Consider the following 20969-nt stretch of genomic DNA (forward strand, 5'->3'; position numbering starts at 1 on the left):
CCCCTTCTCGCCCCCCCTTCCCCCTTCTCGCCCCCCCTTCCCCCTTCTCGCCCCCCCTTCCCCCTTCTCGCCCCCCCTTCCCCCTTCTCGCCCCCCCTTCCCCCTTCTCGCCCCCCCTTCCCCCTTCTCGCCCCCCCTTCCCCCTTCTCGCCCCCCCTTCCCCCTTCTCGCCCCCCCTTCCCCCTTCTCGCCCCCCCTTCCCCCTTCTCGCCCCCCCTTCCCCCTTCTCGCCCCCCCTTCCCCCTTCGCGCCCCCCCTTCCCCCTTCGCGCCCCCCCTTCCCCCTTCGCGCCCCCCCTTCCCCCTTCGCGCCCCCCCTTCCCCCTTCGCGCCCCCCCTTCCCCCTTCGCGCCCCCCCTTCCCCCTTCGCGCCCCCCCTTCCCCCTTCGCGCCCCCCCTTCCCCCTTCGCGCCCCCCCTTCCCCCTTCGCGCCCCCCCTTCCCCCTTCGCGCCCCCCCTTCCCCCTTCGCGCCCCCCCTTCCCCCTTCGCGCCCCCCCTTCCCCCTTCGCGCCCCCCCTTCCCCCTTCGCGCCCCCCCTTCCCCCTTCGCGCCCCCCCTTCCCCCTTCGCGCCCCCCCTTCCCCCTTCGCGCCCCCCCTTCCCCCTTCGCGCCCCCCCTTCCCCCTTCGCGCCCCCCCTTCCCCCTTCGCGCCCCCCCTTCCCCCTTCGCGCCCCCCTTCCCCCTTCTCGCCCCCCCTTCCCCCTTCGCGCCCCCCCTTCCCCCTTCTCGCCCCCCCTTCCCCCTTCTCGCCCCCCCTTCCCCCTTCTCGCCCCCCCTTCCCCCTTCTCGCCCCCCCTTCCCCCTTCTCGCCCCCCCTTCCCCCTTCTCGCCCCCCCTTCCCCCTTCTCGCCCCCCCTTCCCCCTTCTCGCCCCCCCTTCCCCCTTCTCGCCCCCCCTTCCCCCTTCTCGCCCCCCCTTCCCCCTTCTCGCCCCCCCTTCCCCCTTCTCGCCCCCCCTTCCCCCTTCTCGCCCCCCCTTCCCCCTTCTCGCCCCCCCTTCCCCCTTCTCGCCCCCCCTTCCCCCTTCTCGCCCCCCCTTCCCCCTTCTCGCCCCCCCTTCCCCCTTCTCGCCCCCCCTTCCCCCTTCTCGCCCCCCCTTCCCCCTTCTCGCCCCCCCTTCCCCCTTCTCGCCCCCCCTTCCCCCTTCTCGCCCCCCCCTTCCCCCTTCTCGCCCCCCCTTCCCCCTTCTCGCCCCCCCTTCCCCCTTCTCGCCCCCCCTTCCCCCTTCTCGCCCCCCCTTCCCCCTTCTCGCCCCCCCTTCCCCCTTCTCGCCCCCCCTTCCCCCTTCTCGCCCCCCCTTCCCCCTTCTCGCCCCCCCTTCCCCCTTCTCGCCCCCCCTTCCCCCTTCTCGCCCCCCCTTCCCCCTTCTCGCCCCCCCTTCCCCCTTCTCGCCCCCCCTTCCCCCTTCTCGCCCCCCCTTCCCCCTTCTCGCCCCCCCTTCCCCCTTCTCGCCCCCCCTTCCCCCTTCTCGCCCCCCCTTCCCCCTTCTCGCCCCCCCTTCCCCCTTCTCGCCCCCCCTTCCCCCTTCTCGCCCCCCCTTCCCCCTTCTCGCCCCCCCTTCCCCCTTCTCGCCCCCCCTTCCCCCTTCTCGCCCCCCTTCCCCCTTCTCGCCCCCCCTTCCCCCTTCTCGCCCCCCCTTCCCCCTTCTCGCCCCCCCTTCCCCCTTCTCGCCCCCCCTTCCCCCTTCTCGCCCCCCCTTCCCCCTTCTCGCCCCCCCTTCCCCCTTCTCGCCCCCCCTTCCCCCTTCTCGCCCCCCCTTCCCCCTTCTCGCCCCCCCTTCCCCCTTCTCGCCCCCCCTTCCCCCTTCTCGCCCCCCCTTCCCCCTTCTCGCCCCCCCTTCCCCCTTCTCGCCCCCCCTTCCCCCTTCTCGCCCCCCCTTCCCCCTTCTCGCCCCCCCTTCCCCCTTCCCCCTTCCCCCTTCCCCCTTCCCCCTTCCCCCTTCCCCCTTCCCCCTTCCCCCTTCCCCCTTCCCCCTTCTCGCCCCCGTTCCCCCCTTCTCGCCCCCCCTTCCCCCTTCTCGCCCCCGTTCCCCCCTTCTCGCCCCCCCCTCCCGCAGCTTCCCTGCTCGCTCCGCCCCCAGCCTCCTCCCTTCCCATCTCCCCGTTTTCCCCCCCCCCCCCCGTTCCCCCCTCCACCAGCTTCCAAGCTCTCCCCCTCCACCAGATCTCTTTCTAACCCCCACCCCACCCCACCCCTTCCCAGCTCTTTAATATTCTATACCACTTGTCAAGAAACCTAATGTTCCATCTACTCTTTTTAATGGCCTCATCCATTTAGGTGCTGTTTTTAAAGTCTTATGAACCCAAACCCCTAAATCCTTCCATTCTTCCATATCACCCAGTCAACCCCCAAAGTATGATTTTTTTTTTACACTGAAATGTGGCACCTCACATTTGCTAACATTGAATTCCAATTGCTACCTTTTACCCATTTCACCATCTTATTGCAGCTTTCTTTGGTCCTCAGAATAATTTACTATTCCTCCTATTTTAGTACTGTCTGCAAATCTGAACACCACTCACTCTAACCCTATATCTAAGTCATTGATGGATTTTATCTATTCACTGTGTACAAGAACAGAATCCTGAAGGAGACCACCACCCACTCTGAGAAACTGCCCTTAGCTCCTACTCTGTGGCTCCTCCCTTCTAACCATTTTCTAATCCAATTTGCTACCCTTCCCCTAGTTCATTATCCCTTAATCTTTTCCAGTATTCTTTTGTGTAGTACCTTGTGAAGGCTTTCTGAAAGTCCATGTACAATACATTTACTGCATTTTCTCCATCCGCCATGTCTGTTACCTTGTCACAGTGCTGCTGCTGTTTATGTCTCTGTTTTCTCCTGCCATGCCCTGTATTCCAAGACCTTCCTTTCGTGTCTGAGTGACAGAGTTTTTGCTCAGTTGCCTTCTTTTAGGTGAACTGCCTTCCTAACCATGTGCTAATAGATTGCACTTATTTTTTTGAAGTCCTACTCCAAAATCATCCTCCTTGGGACTGCTAATTTAGAAGTGGTCTCCCGGTGAAAGAACATCAGAGGCACTCCACAGCATTCGACTGCTGGTTCTAAGTTTCCACACTAAGTCCAAGCTTTGTTGTTTCTTCCACAGCTTCTTCCAAAACTTCCAAGATCCCCCAGCGCCTCTAAGCAGCCACAGACTGAGGTCTGCGGCAGCTCTTTGATCTCCCTGTGATGCTACCCAAGGGGAGGGAGGCCTCAGCACCCGCTGATGATGGCAAATCAGTGTGCAGAGAAGGGATAGATTAGATTAGATTAGAGATACAGCACTGAAACAGGCCCTTCGGCCCACCGAGTCTGTGCCGAACATCAACCACCCATTTATACTAATCCTACACTAATCGCATATTCCTACCAAACATCCCCACCTGTCCCTACATTTCCCTACCACCTACCTATACTAGTGACAATTTATAATGGCCAATTTACCTATCAACCTGCAAGTCTTTTGGCTTGTGGGAGGAAACCGGAGCACCCGGAGAAAACCCACGCAGACACAGGGAGAACTTGCAAACTCCACACAGGCAGTACCCGGAATCGAACCCGGGTCCCTGGAGCTGTGAGGCTGCGGTGCTAACCACTGTGCCACTATGCCAGGCTTAGCGCTGTTCCAGTGTGCTGCCTGCGTATTGGACTCATTTCTGTGGGCCCTTGGAAAATTGGCCTTGAAGCATTTTGATTTTGTCACACTGATGTGCTTTGCCAGGAAGTGTTCGGATTTGCATTTGTCTCCTGCAACAGTGTTCCATGCAATGAATTTCTGAGCTCTGCCTTGGTGATTTGTGGAAAACAGGACATAGGACAGGATAAAGGAGTGCTAATCACGTACACTTTTCTGTGGTATTGGCAGAGGACTATAAATAGACTGTATCTGCCAGTTGTAATTGTTGTGACTGTTTGATATTGAGGACTTAAATGGAAAGCAGTAAAATGATTTGAAGAGTGGGAGGAATAATAATCCAACAAGTTGAATTGTTCAAACTCAGTCTCCATCAATTTTCAAGTAATGATGTAGGAAAATTTTATAAACACCGAGGGTGGTTGTTTCCTTTGTGGCTATCCTCATAACATTACCTGAACGAATTTCAAAGCCAGTCTCTCAGAAGGAAATGTACATTGAGGAAGTTGTGTAAATTGGTATTGTGTCATGTGAAGGATGATCCAGTTATCATTGTAACAAGAACAGTTTTCACACACATTAACATATTTCTCATATTTTACAAATCAAAAAGCAGTTCTGTTCGAAAATATGTAACAGGTTAACCTTTCAGTTTTTAATTTTGTTTTATTTGCTCCAGGATTTGGGTGGCTTTGGTGAGGCTGCATTTGTTGCTCATCTCGATTTATTGCTGATCCTGAGAAGGTGGTAGAGAGCCTTCTGTTTGAACCGCCGCAGCCCTTGTGATGGTGCTCCCACGCTGGTGCTAAGTAGGGGGTTCCAGGATACTTAACCAGTCATGATGAAACATCAGTCTGGCTGGTGCGTGACTTCAAAGGGGTGGTGTTCCCACAACATTGCTGGTCTTGTCCTTCTCAGTGGTAGAGGCTGTGGATAGGAAGGTGCTGTTGAAGTAACTTTGGTGACTTGTTGAAGTGTGCTCCGGAAATAGTATATGTTGCAGTAATAGTGCACCACTCATAGAGTTGGGTGGATATTGAGTCCAGGCACAGCCATCAAATGAGCCCTTCTGTATGTTACTTGCCAAATTTGAAACTTTCAGCAGTAAGAATTTTCTGGGGTTGTGAAAATCTGAGATATTATAATCCACTGAAATGAACAGCTTTTGCAGTGCGATAGTTTGCTGTGTTTTAGTTATTAATAGCTATTATATATATATAAAAACTGATGTATGTACAGAAACAGTGAGTTTTTTCACGGCAATTAGTCAGTCTCACTGAACAGATGAAACTTGGAAGATCTGCAATCTTATTAAATTATCACAAGTACACAGCACTCAACCACTAATCGGATGGTAATGTTCCTAATATGGCTCCTAAGTCAGTAATTTACCTTAGCAACTGAAAGAGCGTGAGGCTTATTGTTCAGAAAGTAACATAAAACTTGGAATGAGAAATGATAATTTGGCCCATCAATTCTGTGCCTTCCATTGACCACGTACAGTTTGCTTTATGAAATCCACCACACATAATTAATCATCTGAAGGAAAGTCATTCAAAGTTTCTCCTTTATTCCCAAAGATAGTTGATTCGGCACATGCACGATGGGTCAGATGGCCTCCTGTGCTGTATCATTCTCTGATTCTATGATTAGAATCAGTGTTTCTGCTAAGCTGCGCGGCCACACGACAGCGTGGCAACCTGAAAGTTCCCGCGAAGGCCGCACACAAGTTGGCCCCTTTAAGTTACTGCACATGTGTGACTGCACAAAAAAAATTTAAAGGGCCCACGCACTGCAAAAAAAAAAATTAGAGGGTACATTGATTGGAACTTAATAATATTAGCATTTTATATTGTAAAACAAGGATTTTTCACCCATTGGGCCTATGCGGGCATTCTGAATGAGCTGTTCCCATTGTCCTACTTCCCACCCCCCCCCCCCCACCCCATTCTTTCCCCATATCCTTTTCAGTTCTTTGTTTTCAGATATTTATACACCTCACATTTAAAAGCCTTTATAGATTCTGCTTCCGCCAGTGTTCTTGTAGGGCATTTCACATCTTAACAATCTTCCAACTGTAAAAGAAAATTAAAAATCTGCAAAACTTTCGATTCATTCTTTCTTTCAATTATGATCTTAAATTGATGCCCTCTGAACACTCACTAAGTAGTGGCAATAATTTTTCCCTATTTAGTTTATCAAAATCCGTCATAATTCTGAAGATCTCAACCAGATTTTCTCTGATTTAATGACAAATGTCTCAACTTCTGCAGTCGCCTCTCTTAACAAAAGCTTCTCATCTCTGGTATCATTTCAGTAAATCTTGTCTACACCCTGTCTGTGACTTTGATATTCTTCTTAAAGTAGCGTGCCCAAAACTGCACGCAGTATTCTAACTGTGGCCTAACCAATGATTTGTATAGATTTAACATCATTTCTTGGTTTTTGTATTCTCTGCTACTGTTTACTAAGGATCCCATATGCTTTTATTTTTACAACTTTATTAATTTGCCTGCCCAATTTTTCAAGGTTTATTTTTCTGAACCCCTAAGACTTTCTACTCCTATAAACCTTTTAAAGTTTTACCATTTAGTTTATATTCCCTCACATTTTTCTTCCCAAAATACCTCACCACCCAAAGTTCAAGTGCTATTTCTGGCTGCATAACAATACCATGGACCACTACTGACTGAGCTCACCTCCTCTCAGGACCAACCTGTGACCCAGCTTGGTGTTGGAGCTGACCAATTTTCCTACAGCCCTGACTGGGATCTGCATCAAGACAGCCGCTTGGTGTCCACAGCGCAGTGGTTTTATGCAGATGAGGACCGAGGCCCAGTTACCAGCAAGCCTTACGTAAGAACATAAGAAATAGGAGTAGGGATAGACCATATGCTACTTGAACCTGCTTCACCATTCAATAATTTCATGGCTGATTTGATCTTGACCTCAGCTCCACTTTCCTGCCTGTTCCCCATAATCCATCTATCTCAGCCTTGTATATATTCAATGACTCACCCTCCACTGCTCTCTGGGGTAGAGAGTTCCAAAGATTCACCACCCTCTGAGAGAAGAAACTTCCTCATCTCCATCTTAAATGGGCGACCCCTTATTCTGAAACTATGCCCCCTAGTTCTGGATTCCCCCACAAGTGGAAACATCCTTTCAGCATCAATCCTGTCAATACACCTCAGAATCTTATGTGTTTCATTCTTCTAAACTCCATTGAGTATAGGCCCAACTCACGCAAACTTTCCTCATAATGCAACCCCTTTATCCTGGAATCAACCTTGTGAACCTGCGCCTGTTGCTTCTGATGCAGACATCACGCAAACTTTGTGCTGTTTGCTAATTTGCATGATTGCTGTGTATAGCCAACACTAAACTGTCAATGTGGTTCACTCTTACATGCCCTCTGAAATGGCCGAGCAAGCCATTCAGTTGTATCTAACCACTACGAAGTCGATAAAAAAGAATGCAACTGGATGTACCACCCAGCCTCGACCGAGGCACTGGAAGCGACAGTGGCAAACCCAGCCCCGTCGACCCTGTAAAGTCCTCCTTACTAACATCTGGGAGCTTGTGCAAAAGTTGAGAGAGCTGTCCCACAGACTAGTCAAGTAGCAGCCTGACATAGTCATACTCATGGAATCATATCTTATAATGTCCCAGACACCAGCGATCACCATACCCGGGTATGTCCAGTCCCACCAGCAGGACAGACCCAGCAGAGGTGGCGGCACAGTGGTATACATTCGGGAGGGAGTTGCCCTGGGAGTCCTCAACATCGACTCCGGACCCCATGACGTCTCATGGCATTAGGTCAAACATGGGCAAGAAACGTCCTGCTGATTACCACCTACCGCCCTCCCTCAGCTGATGAGTCAATACTCCTCCATGTTGAACACCACTTGGAGGAAGTACTGAGGGTGGCAAGGGTGCGGAATGTACTCTGGGTGGGGGACTTCAATGTCCATCACCAAGAGTGGCTTGGTAGCACCACTGCTGACCGAGCTAGCTGAGTACTAAAGGACATAGCTGCTAGTCTAGGTATGCTGCTTGTGGTGAGGGAATCAACAAGAGGGAAAAACATACTTGACCTCGTCCTCACCAATCTGCTTGCCGCACATGCATCTGTCCATGACAATATTGATAGGGGTGACCACTGCACAGTCTTTGTGGAGACGAAGTCCCGCCTTCACATTTAGGAGACCCTCCAACGTGTTGTGTGGCACTACCACTGCGTTTATTGGGATAGATTTCGAACAGATGTAGCAATGCAAAACTGGGCATCCATAAGGTGCTATGGGCCATCAGCAGCAACGGAATTGTACTCAACCACAATCTGTAACCTCATGGCCCAGCATATCCCCCACTCTACGATTGCCATTAAGCCAGGAGAGCAACCCTGGTTCAAGGAAGAGTGCAGGAGGGAATGCCAGGAGCAGCAACAGGCATATCTCAAAATGAGGTGTCAACCTGATGAAGCAACAACACAGGACTACTTGCATGCCAAACTACGTAAGCAGCATGCGATAGACAGAGCTAAGTGATCCCATAACCAACGGATCAGATCTAAGTTCTGCAGTCCTGCCACATCCAGCCGTGAATGGTGGTGGACAATTAAACAACTAACTGGAGGAGGTGGCTCCACAAATATCCCCATCCTCAATGGTGGGGGAGCCCAGCACATCAGTGCAAATGATGAGGCTGAAGCATTTGCAACAATCTTCAGCCAGAAGTGTCGAGTTGATGGTCCATCTCAGCCTCCTCCTGAAGCCCCCAGCATCACAAATGACAGACTTCAGCCAATTCAATTCACTGCACATGATATCAAGAAACGACTGAAGGTACTGGATACTGCAAAGGCTATGGGCCCTGACAATATTCCGGCAATAGTACTGAAGACCTGTGCTCCAAAACTTGCTGCGCCCCTAACCAAGCTGTTCCAGTAAGCTACAACCCTGGCATCTACCCGGCAATGTGCAAAATTGGCCAGATATGTTCTGTATACGAAAAGCAGGACAAGTCCAACGTGGCCAATTACCGCCCCATCAGTCTACTCTCAATCATCAGTAATGTGATGGAAGGTGTCATCAACAGTGCCATCACATGCTTGGCAATGACCTGCTCAGTGACGCTCAGTTTGGGTTCCGCCAGGGCCACTTGGCTCTTGACCTTATTACAGCCTTGGTTCAAACATGGACAAAAGAGCTGAACTCAAGAGGTGAGGTGAGAGTGACTGCCCTTGACATCAAGGCAGCATTTGACCGAGTATAGCATCAAGGAGCCCTAGCAAAACTGAAGTCATTGAGAATCGGGGGGAAACTCTCTGCTGGTTGGAGTCACATCTAACGCAAAGGAAGATGGTTGTGGTTGTTGGAGGTCAGTCACCTGAGCTCCAGGACATCACTGCAGGAGTTCCTCAGGGTAGCGTCCTCGGCCCAACCTTCATCTGCTTCATTAATGACTTTCCTTCAATCAAGATCAGAAGTGGGGATGCTCGCTGATGATTGTACAATGTTCAGCACCATTCGCAACTCCTCAGATACTGAAGCAGTCCGTGTAGAAATGCACCAAGACCAGGACAATATCCAGGCTTGGGCTAATATGTGGCAAGTAACATACGTGCCATACAAGTGCCAGGCAATGACTATCTCCAACAAGAGAGAATCTAACCATCTCCCCTTGACATTCAACAGCATTATCATCGCTGAATCCCCTATCAACATCCTAGGGGCTACCATTGACCAGAAACTGAACTGGAGTAGCCATATAAATAATATAAAATAAAAACAAGAAACGCTGGAAATACTCAGCAGGTCTGGCAGCATCTGTGGAGAGAGAAGCAGAGTTAACGTTTCAGGTCAGTGACCCTTCTTCAGAACTGTAGCCTTATAAATACCGTGCTACAAGTGCAAGTCAGAGGCTAGGAATCCTGCGGTGAGTAACTCACCTCCTGACTCCCCAGTGATTGCCCACCATCTACAAGGCACAAGTCAGGAGTGTGATGGAATACTCTCCACTTGCCTGGATGGGTGCAGCTCCAACAACACTCAAGCTCGACACCAACCTGGACAAAGCAGCCTGCTTGATTGGCACACCATCCACAAACATTCACTCCCTTCACCACCAATGCACAGTGGCAGCAGTGTGTACCATCTACAAGATACACTGCAGCAACGCACCAAGGATCCTTAGACAGCACCTTCCAAATCCGCAACCTCTACCGCCTGGAAGGACAAGGGCAGCAGATGCATTGGAATACCACCACCTGCAAGTTACCCTCCAAGTCACACACCATCCTGACTTGGAACTATATCGCTGTTCCTTCACTGTCACTGGGTCAAAATCCTGGAACTCCCTTCCTACCAGCACTGTGGGTGTGCCTACCTCACGTGGGCTGCAACGATTCAAGAAGGCAGCTCACCACCACCTTCTCGAGGGCAATTAGGGATGGGCAATAAATGCTGGCCTGGCCAGTGAAGCCCACGTCCCATGAATGAATTAAAAAAAAAAGACTGTTAAGTGGCTGTTACCTTGGCAGTGACCCAAGTTTGTGTGAGGTGAAAATCACTTAAAGCCAGATTGTACTGCTTAAAGATGGCCTACACCTCTTAAAGGGAATTATGGCGCAAGGGAAGAGAGCACGCTCCAAGTTTCTCGATGACTGAACTGGTCGCCTTGGTGGAGGATGTGGAAAGGAGGCGAGGCAAACTTTGCAAAACGTGGTCGGACCAGATAGTCGTGACAGTCAATGCCAGGAGTCAAGCCCCAAAGACCTGGATGCAGTGTCACAAAAAGTTCAACAACCTTACACAAGTTGTCAAGGACAGTGAATGCATCTTCAAATGCCATATCCAACCAACTGCACCACGAGCCTCAGCCACTGCTCAGTACACCTCATCCCACAGCTGGAGTACTGTGTACAGTTCTGGTCGCCACAATATAGGAAGGATGTGATTGCACTGGAGAGGGTGCACAGGAGATTCATCAGGGTGTTGCCTGGGCTGGAGCATTTCAGCTATGAGAAGAGACTGGATAGGCTTGTGTTGTTTTCCTTAGAGCAGAGGAGGCTGAGGAGGGACCTGATTGAGGTATACAAAATTATAAGGGGCATAGATTGGATAGATGGGAAGAAACATTTTCCCTTAGCGGAGGAGTCAGTAACCAGATTGTATCGATTTAAGGTAAGGGGCAGGAGGTTTAGAGGGGATTTGAGGAAAAATGTTTTCGCTCAGAGGGTGGTTGGAGTCTGGAACACACTGCCTGAAGGGGTGGTAGAGGCAGGAACCCTCACAACATTTAAGAAGTATTTAGATGAACACTTGAAACACCGTAGCATATAAGGCTATGGGCCAAGTGCTGGAAAATGGGATTAGAATAGTTAGATGCTTGATGGCTGGCACAGACACGATGGGCCGAAGGGCCTGTTTCTCTGCTGTATAACTCTATGACTCTTTTTTTTCCACATGATGGCTCACGGCTGAATGTAATCAGCTTCTCCCATGGTGTCCGTATGTGGGCTTTCAAGAGGTAGTTCAGTGGTTATCAGGAGAGATAAATGATGTCAGAATAAATTCAGTGATCTAGTAGTCTCAGTATGGAGTTTCTCTTGACTGGAGCATGTGATGGAGACAGTGTGTACAACATTCAAGCCAGCACTGAATTTCTGAAACATGCTTCCACTGAGCAGAGTTCTGTGCTGGGAATCTAAAACACAGGGGCACAGTCTCAGGATAAGGGGATGATCATTTAAGACTGAGATGAGGAGAAATCACTTGATTCAAAGAGTTGTAAATCTTTGGAATTCAGTACCCAAGAGGGATGCTCCATCATTGAATACATTTAAGGCTGGGATATACAGATTTTTGGTGTCTCAGGAAATCGAGGGATATGGTAAGTGGAATTGAATCCGAAGATCAGCAATGATCGTATTGAATGGCAGAGCAGGCTCAATGGGCCATATGGTCTACTGCTGCTGCTGTTTCTTGTGTTAATTTGTGCAAGGGTGACAAGGGTAAGTGGGTTAATCTACATAAAAAGGATAAGTTTTTTTGGCCTAGGTTTGTTTGGTCTAATGGATTTTTCTTTTCCTAAAAATCTTTGCTTATTGTACCTAAATATTGTTAGGGCAGCACTAATTGTTTATGGATTATGCCTAGAGCATTAAATTAGGTTTCAGATACAGATTATCAATTTGGCTAAAAGAAAAATGAAAGACTCGCATTTATTTAGTGCTTTTCACGACCACTAGACATCTCAAAGTGCTTTAGAGCCAGTTAAGTACTTTTGAAGTGTAGTCATTGTAGTAATGCAGGCTAGAGTAGGTTAACAAAGCAATAATTAGCCATATGGTATCCTGGCTTTATAAAGAGAGGCAAAGAGCTCAAAAGCCAGGAAGATATGCTAAACCAAAGAACGTTTCACATATCCTATGAAAAGATGGGCATTGACTGACAATCATGCAGATTCCCATAGTGACACCTTTTATTTGGAGGAAATGGAGTCAAAGGAGAAGTTGTTCAATGTAAGAACAGTTTCAGCCAGGCAGAGTAGGGGACTGGAGACTGGTTTTGCCTCTGTTCAAGGAAAAAGTGGAAAGCCCTCAGGCCGTCCTACTGGGGATGGAGGTGCAGAGAGATTGAACATCCATGGTGAGAGGAGACCATTAAGGCCAGGAAACTGGAAGCTGTTAAAGTGGAAGAGGGCATCAGAAGAGTTGTGGATGTAGGTGGGAAGAAACTGGGCAAGGAGAGGAAAAGTAGAATTGAGATAGGAAGAGATTAGTTTATTGGGGCAGGAACAGGCTGAAATGATGGGTCTACCAGGACAGTCCTGTTTGTGGATCTTGGGAAGGAGGTAGAAGAGGGCTCGGCGGGTTTGGGGGCCTATGAGGTTGGAGGCTATGGAGGGAAGATCTCCAGAGCAGATGAGGTCAGTGACAATGCTAAAAATAATGGCTTGATGATTACTGATGGGTCATGGTCCAGGGGGAGGTAGGAGGAGGTGACAGAGTTGGGGTTCAGCCTCTGCTGGTGTGGAGTTCGGTTTGCCAATTAACAGCAATGCCACTATTGTCAGTAGGTTTAATGACCATGTTTGGTTGGACCTGAGAGAATGGAGAGCTGCAGGTTTGGAGGGAGGTAGGTTAGAGTGAGTGAGAGGAGCAGAGAAATTGAGATGATTGATGACTCGTGGGTGCTTTTTGTTGAAAAGATCTCGAGAGGGTAAGCGGCCAGAGTGAGGGGTTCAAGTGGAATGAGAATTCTGAAGACAGGAGAAAGAGTTCATAGTGTGGGAGGAAGTCTCCTGGATAAGGAAGTGTATGTAGCGATGAAGCCAGTAGAAGAAGAGCCCAGTTTCACACCTAATTTTAAATTCAACTCTAGTCCCTTCCCTCACCTCTCTTTCCAGTACATTGATGACTGGGATCAGTGCCATTTCCTGCTCTCAATTCAAGGGGATGAAACTGTGGCCTTTGCTGAGGACTGATGGTTTGGGATCAGTGAGGGGAAGGTCAGAGCGGATTGTGAAAACATGGCAAGGGGTGAGACTGGAAGAAGGGTGGGGTCACAGGAAAGTGAAAGGGATGAAGGATCTGGAGAGGTGTTGGCATCTAACAGTTATTGAAGCTTGCGATCTTTCACACCTGAAAGGAAGAAAAATAAGTTTTTTGTTAAAAGCAGAGGATGAAATGGAACTGTGGCCCAGGACAGCTTTGAGATAGAAGTGAGTCCGTGCTACTGACAAGAGACGTCGAGACTGTTCATGTGGCAGTACATGGTATTGAACTTGGATCTCAGGATGCAGCAAAAGCAATGGTTTGATGAATGCTAGTATCTTGGAGACACTTGTAATCATGGGTGGATCTGAAACTTTAAGGATGAAATTTCAGTTGGAATAAGTCTGAGCCAGAGTCTGTTGCTGAGGAAAGAGATGTGGCTGTGAAAGCAAGTTTTTTTTTAGATACTTGATCCAAAATAAAAATCAAGTGTTTCCAATGGCTGAAGAGGGCACAGATTTAAGATGATTAGCAAAAGAACCAGAGATGATGTGAGGCAAATCTTTTTTATGCAACGAGTGGTTAGGATTTGGAATGCACTGCTTGATGGGGTGGATACAGATTCGTTAGCAGCCTTCAAAGCAAATTGGATAAATCCCTGAAGGAAAAAATATTACAGGGGATTGGGGAGTGGGACTAACTGGATTGCTCTTCGAAAGAGCTGGCGCGTACACGATGGGCCAAATTACCTCCTCCTGTACCGTACTATTCTATGATTCTGTGTTGTGAAGCAGTAACACATATCTGACGATCATGTTCTAATCGCATTATAATAACAAGAGACAGCTTCTACATCCAGTATATCCATTTTCTAAATTCCAAAATATGTCCATCCTTAATATATGCTCCAACCCATTCTTTATAATATGTGGACCTGGAGAAGGACTGACTCGTTGTACTTTTTTTGCTGACAGCGCATCTCGTGGACGATTGTAATTAAATAGCATGATCTGAAGTGAAGTGGTATTGTACATGAGTTTTGTTTCACAGCATGATAGAGAGGAGTCTATCTGTTGCTGAGATGCTGAATTACTCAACCGAAGCAGTGTGTAGGTATTTGGAAACAAGATGGGGAGTAAGTATGGATGCTTGGGCGAGAGGTCAGGTAATTGGTGATCTAAAAAGACATTCTGTGAATATAATGAATTGATTAATTCAGAAGTCCAGGGATTCCTTTATTGCTCATTAGATTAACATAAAAATGTTAGACAGGTAACTCATCTGCTTATCTGCCCTATCTATACCTTTCCTTTTTCCAGGTGATGTATATTTGGCTTCAATATTAATTACTCAGAATAGGGCTCTTCAGCTTAATCCTTACTGGTGCAGATTCTCGCTATTTACTTTCCCTCTTGTGATTCTGCAGTTTGGGCACTTCCTTTTCTTTAATAGATTAGTCTTTTGCACACTGTCCACATTTCAATACTGGGCACAATTGTAACTGGCATTCTTGGACAAAATAGCAATGTAATTAAATTAGATTATTATATCATATCCTTCATGGCCATCAAATATGTGGATATTGTTTGACTTTGTTGACAATCTGCACTCCAGCAAATGCTGACAGTGAGCCTGTTGTATTACCAGGTGTTAGAACTGTTTCTAGCTGCTTTGTGGTTCCAATGGCAACAGGAATGAGCCTGACCCTTTGCTTTCTTGCACTGCGACACAGGAGACCTAAAGCAAAGTTTATCATATGGCCAAGGATTGATCAAAAATCATGCTTCAAATCCATGATCACAGCAGGTACAAAATTATAATATTATGGTATTGTGGTTACAGAACATAAACTTCAGCCCCTCCTGTCATGGATTTCCTGTTTTGACTGTTCTATTCTCTAGTTCTCTGATAATTTATAGTCTGGTACTATTTTACTTCTCACTTCTTACTTACTACTGCTAGACTGGGTATACGGCAAGTGGTGAGGGAACCAACAAGAGGGAAAAACATACTTGATCTCGCCCTCACCAATCTTCCTGCCGCCAATGCATCTGTCCATGACAGTATTGGTAGGAGTGACCACCGCACAGTCCTTGTGGAGACGAAGGCCCACCTTCAAATTGAGGATACCCTCCATTGTGTCGTGTGGCACAATCACCGTGCTAAATGGGATAGTTTTCGAACAGATATAGCAATGCAAAACTGGGCATCCATAAGGCGCTGTGGGCTATCAGCAGCAGCAGAATTGTACTCAACCACAATGTGTAACCTCATGGCCCGGCATATCCCCCACTCTATCATTACCATCAAGCCAGGGGACCAACCCTGGTTCAATGAAGAGTGCAGGAGGGCATGCCAGGAACAGTACCAGGCATACCTAAAAATGAGATGTCAACCTGGTGAAGCTACAACACAGGTTTATCTGCGTGCCAAACTGAGTTAGCAGCATGCGATAGACAGAGCTAAGCGATCCCGTAACCAACGGATCAGATCTAAGCTCTGCAGTCCTGCCACAACCAGCCGTGAATGGTGGTGGACAATTAAACAACTAACTGGAGGAGGTGGCTCCACAAATATCCCCATCCTCAATGATGGGGGAGCCCAGCACATCAGTGCGAAAGATAAGGCAGAAGCATTTGCAACAATCTTCAGCCAGAAGTACCGAGTTGATGATCCATCTCAGCCTCTTCCTGAAGTTCCCAGCATCACAGATGCCAGACTTCAGCCAATTCAATTCACCCTGCGTGATATCACCAAATGATTGAAGGCACTGGATACTGCAAAGGCTATGGGCCCTGACAATATTCCAGCAATAGTACTGAAGACCTGTGCTCCAGAACTTGCTGCATCCCGAGCCAAGCTGTTCCAGTAAAGCTACAACACTGGCATCTACCCGGCAATGTGGAAAATTGCCCGGGTATGTCCTGTAAACAAAAAGCAGGACAAGTCCAACCTGGCCAATTACCGCCCCATCAGTCGACTCTCAATCATCAGTAAAGTGATGGAAGGTGTCATCAACAGTGCCATCAAGCAGCACTTGCTTAGCAATAACCTGCTCAGTGATACTCAGTTTGGGTTCCGCCAGAGCCACTCAGCTCCTGACCTCAACACAGCCTTGGTTCAAACATGGACAAAAGAGCTGAACTCCAGAGGTGAGGTGAGAGTGACTGCCCTTGACATCAAGGCAGCATTTGACCGAGTATGGCATCAAGGAGCCCTAGCAAAACTGTAGTCAATGGGAAGCAGGGGGAAAACCCTCTGCTGGCTGGAGTCATACCTAACGGAAAGGAAGATAGTTGTGGTTGTTGGAGGTCAATCATCTGAGCTTCAGGACATCACAGCAGGAGTTCCTCAGGGTAGTGTCCTAGACCCAACCATCTTCAGCTGCTTCATCAATGACCTTCCTTCAATCATAAGGTCAGAAGTGGGAATGTTCGCTGATGATTGCACAATGTTCAACATCATTCGCGACCCCTCAGATACTGAAGCAGTCCGTGTAGAAATGCAGCAAGACTTGGACAATATCCAAGCTTGGGCTGATAAGTGGCAAGTAACATTCGTGCCACACAAGTGCCAGGTACAGTGGCGTAGTGGTTAGCACTGCAGCCACACAGCTCCAGCGACCCAGGTTCGGTTCTGGGTACTGTCTGTGTGGAGTTTGCAAGTTCTCCCTGTGATCGCGTGGGTTTCCTCCGGGTGCTGCGGTTTCCTCCCACATGCCAAAGACTTGCGGGTTAATAGGTAAATTGGCCATTGTAAAAATTGCCCCTATTTGTAGGTAGGTGGTAGGAGAATTGAGGGAAGGTGGGGATGTGAGTGGGAAATGGGATTAATGTAGGATTAGTATAAATGGGTGGTTGATGGTTGGCGCGGACTCAGTGGGCCAAAGGGCCTGTTTCCGTGCTGTATCTCTCTATGACTCTGAGAGAATCTAACCATCTCCCCTTGACATTCAATGGCATTACCATCGCTGAATCCCCCACTATCAACATCCGAGGGGCTACCCTTGACCAGAAACTGAACTGGAGTAGCCATATAAATACCATGGCTGCAAGAGCAGGTCAGAGGCTAGGAATCCTGCAGCGAGTAACTCATCTCCTGACTCCCCAAAGCCTGTCCACCATCTACAAGGCACAAGTCAGGAGTGTGATGGCATACTCTTCCCTTGCCTGGATGGGTGCAGCTCCAACAACACTCAAGAAGCTCAACACCATCCAGGACAAAGCAGCCTGCTTGATTGGTACCCCATCCACAAACATTCATTCCCTCCACCACCAACACACAGTGGCAGCAGTGTGTACCATCTACAAGATGCACTGTAGCGAAGCACCAAGGCTCCTTAGACTGCACCTTCCAAACCTGCACCCTCTACCAACGAGAAGGACAAGGGCAGCAAAAGCATGGGAACACCACCACCTGCAAGTTCCCCTTCAGGTCACACACCATCCTAACAGCACTGTGGGTGTACCTACCCCACATGGACTGGAGCGGTTCAAGAAGGCAGCTCGCCACCACCACCTCCAGGGCAATTAGGGATAGGCAATAAATGCTGGCATAGCCAGCGAAGCCCACATCCCATGAATGAATAAAAAAAAAACTTTGTTGAGGTTGCTTACCCACCCATAGGGGCATACCTTGTACTTTCTCCTCTCCTAGATTTTTTTTCTCGAAAAACGCTCCTATTTCTCAATGTTCCCAGGATGTCATTATTATAGCTTTAAGCTTTCTACAGCAGTGCATTAGAGTGGCCTAGTAGAGGCTCTTCATCTGGTTTTTTTTTATATCCACTTTACATAGGGACACTTGGTCTCTTCCTGTACTACAACTGAATTCAGGAGTTCACCAGATGTGGGGGAGACTGAATCTATAGCATGGTATTCATGCTTCAACATGGTGAAATCATCCAAAAATATGATGGCATATATATATGGACGCTGATAACATCCAGCTGTATCTCATCACCACCTTTCTCGATCCCTCCACTCTCTCTGATCTATCACACTGTCCAACCTCCAGTACTGGAGGAACAGAAATTTTCTCCAGCTTAATATCGGGAAAATCAAAGCCATATTCTTTGGTTCCCCCTCAGAAACTCAGTTCCCTAACCACTGACTTCATCGCTGTCCCTGGCAACTGTCTGAGGCTGAACCAAGTTGTTAGCAACCTTGATGTCATATTTGAACCCGAGTTGTGCTTCTGGCCACATATCTGCTCCATTGACAGCGATGGCTGGGTAAGGGCCTGATGATCCAGGGCTAGTTAATTCCTAGAAGGACAGGGACAGCAGGTGCATGGGAACACCATCATCTGCAAGTTCCCCTCCAAATCACAGGGCATCCAGACTTGGAAGTATATTGTCCTTCCTTCATCGTCACTGGATCAAAATCTTGGAACTCCCTACCTGTCAGCACTGTGGGTGTACCTACACCGCACGAACTGCAGCGGTTCAAGAAGGCAGCTCACCACCACCTTCTCGAGGGCAGTTAGGGATGGACAATAAATGCCGGCCTTGCCAGCAACGCTCACATCCCTTGAAAGAATATCTACTCCATCACCAAGACTGCCCAACTCTGCCCCTGCCTCAGCTCATCTCATCTCACATGGCATATTTGTTTAAAATGACCCCACATGTGTTTCTAGTGGAACAATACTTACGCACATATTTTACCCAACATCCAAACACTTGTATTTTCCAGCAACATCATTGTATAGAAATCTGGTCCATACTTCCAATATGCTGAGACCAGTTGCAGTTTTACTGAGTATCTAACTCAGCACAACTAAAAATCAAACCTGGGACTTTCTGGTTTGTAGGGCTTAGAATCACATCCTGTGCTGCATTCACCTATGTCGAGGGAGGAACCAGCTATTAAATTTAACGGATATATATTGTTGAACCTGCTGCCAGAACGGAGCCTGGAGGGTGGATCAGAGAATCAAGCGCAAAGGTCTGCTGGCCCAATTCACAATGCTCCCAGTCTTATCGAGAAAACCAAGACAGCTACAAACTGGCTGCATAGATCTCTGAGCCCCAATCTGCAATCCATATTCTTATCAAGCAGGACTCTGCACTTGGAGCAGAGACTCCAAAAATTTACTCTTTAACATGCAAAGCTTTCACCATTAAAATACAATCTCTTATCAACTGATGTTGTTAGTGCATAAGTTCTGTTAATGTAAACAGAGGTTAAATATGGTGTCAATATATAGTCCAAGCATGATTAGATATTTGCACATTGTACAGGATATCCAAACCCTCAACAGCAGTGCAAAATGTACAGTGATAAAATGAACCACCTCTAAAGTAGTAAACCTGTTCTGTAACATAGCACTAAAATGGAGAGGTATGATTGATATTCTCCCCTAGGCTGACATTTCAGTTTATAATGGAATTTGTATGTCTGTGGTTTTTTTTCTGTAATAGTGTGACAAAATGATTTTCACTGCTTCTTATCAATACATAGACATTTTTTCATTTATAATTTGCAAACTGGAAAACTGAATTTTTGTGAGATCATCATGTCAACATGAGATGTAAAATGTTCCTTAGTGTTTTATAATTGAACTGATTCATTTCCACACTTGCATTTATTTTTGGGTCAGGTTTTGAACCTGTAGTGATTGAGAATCTGCTTGAGGGGGATGAATTACGCACAGATCTGCAGACTATTGAGAGCAAGATCCAACAGCTTGGGGCAGAAAATGTCCTTTGTGTTCATTCCACGACCTCCTGCTTTGCCCCAAGGGCTCCCGACAGGTAAATTATCTCCCTGCTTGCTTCTGATTTGTTAACTGCACCATATGTTTCTTGCAACTTAACCCATGCTGCTAGATGAAAGGAGCTAACCTGTTTACGACTACTGGCATGGTGGTGTTTGTAATTTAAAAAAAAAAATTGATTTGTAGAATACAATCTGCATACACACCCTCATAAAACATTGCGCATGTGGTGTGAAAGATGGATGGGGAGTGACATTGATTTATTTTCCTTTGGGCTGAATTTTATTTCGGCCACAGTAGTCCCGACGATGGGCCGGAAAGCAGGGGGTGACCCTACCTCGTACATTGGTCAATCCCCGGCCAAATTCAGCAGCGGGCACACAATTAACTGCCTACTGTCGGGGATGCCGTCTCCTTTAATGGACGAGATCTTGCCCCAAGAACTGCTGGCAAGTTAATATAATAAAGTGATGTCAGCAAAGGAAAAGCAGCTGATTGGTGAGTAGCTGGTGAGTCTTTATTTATTTAAGCCGTAAATTTAATAGTCTAATAAATAGAGGCATGGCAGAGCAGCTCATACAGGTGGAGTGCGCATCTGGCTCCATGTAGAAATTCCAGGATGTCGTGTCCTGACCTACCACAGCTTAATGGTATGCAGGCAGAGAGGGAATTGGTGACCGCCAGGCAGTCAAGAAGGACCAGGCAGGTAGTGCTGGAGTCCTCTGAGTACATCTCGCTCAACAACCAGTATTCCGTTTTGAATACTGGTGAGCGTGATGGTTCTTCTGCGGTGTGCAGCCAGAGTTGAGTCCACGGCACCATGGCTGGCTCAGCTAAACAGGGGGGCAGCAGGAAGATTAGAAAAACAATATTGAAATGGGATTCTAATAGTTGGGGGAACAGCCAGGCGTTTCTCTGGCCACAGACATGATCCAGGCTGGTATATTGCCTCCCTCATGCCAGGGTCAAGGAGCACTCTGAAGGGGGAGGGGGAAAACATCAGTCGTGGTCCATATCGATACCAACGACATAGGTAGTAAAAGGGAAGAGGTCCTGCAGGCAGAGTTTAGGGAACTAGGAAATAAACTAGCAAGCAGCAGCTTAAAGG

The 20969-nt window shown here is 48.1% G+C and overlaps 1 protein-coding gene across 2 annotated transcripts in view; it reads left to right on the top strand.

The window, feature by feature from the left end:
- The window catches only part of sepsecs (Sep (O-phosphoserine) tRNA:Sec (selenocysteine) tRNA synthase), a 132563-nt gene that overhangs the window by 49617 nt on the left and 61977 nt on the right, over positions 1-20969 (top strand). For both annotated transcript variants that reach the window (XM_068037315.1, XM_068037309.1), the window contains exons 5-6: positions 14789-14947; positions 19745-19898. In XM_068037315.1, the coding sequence (XP_067893416.1) occupies positions 14789-14947; positions 19745-19898 (313 nt within the window). The remainder of the gene's footprint in view (positions 1-14788; positions 14948-19744; positions 19899-20969) is intronic.

This window comes from Heterodontus francisci, chromosome 1 (assembly GCF_036365525.1).
Source record: "Heterodontus francisci isolate sHetFra1 chromosome 1, sHetFra1.hap1, whole genome shotgun sequence".
Classification (NCBI taxonomy): domain Eukaryota; kingdom Metazoa; phylum Chordata; class Chondrichthyes; order Heterodontiformes; family Heterodontidae; genus Heterodontus; species Heterodontus francisci.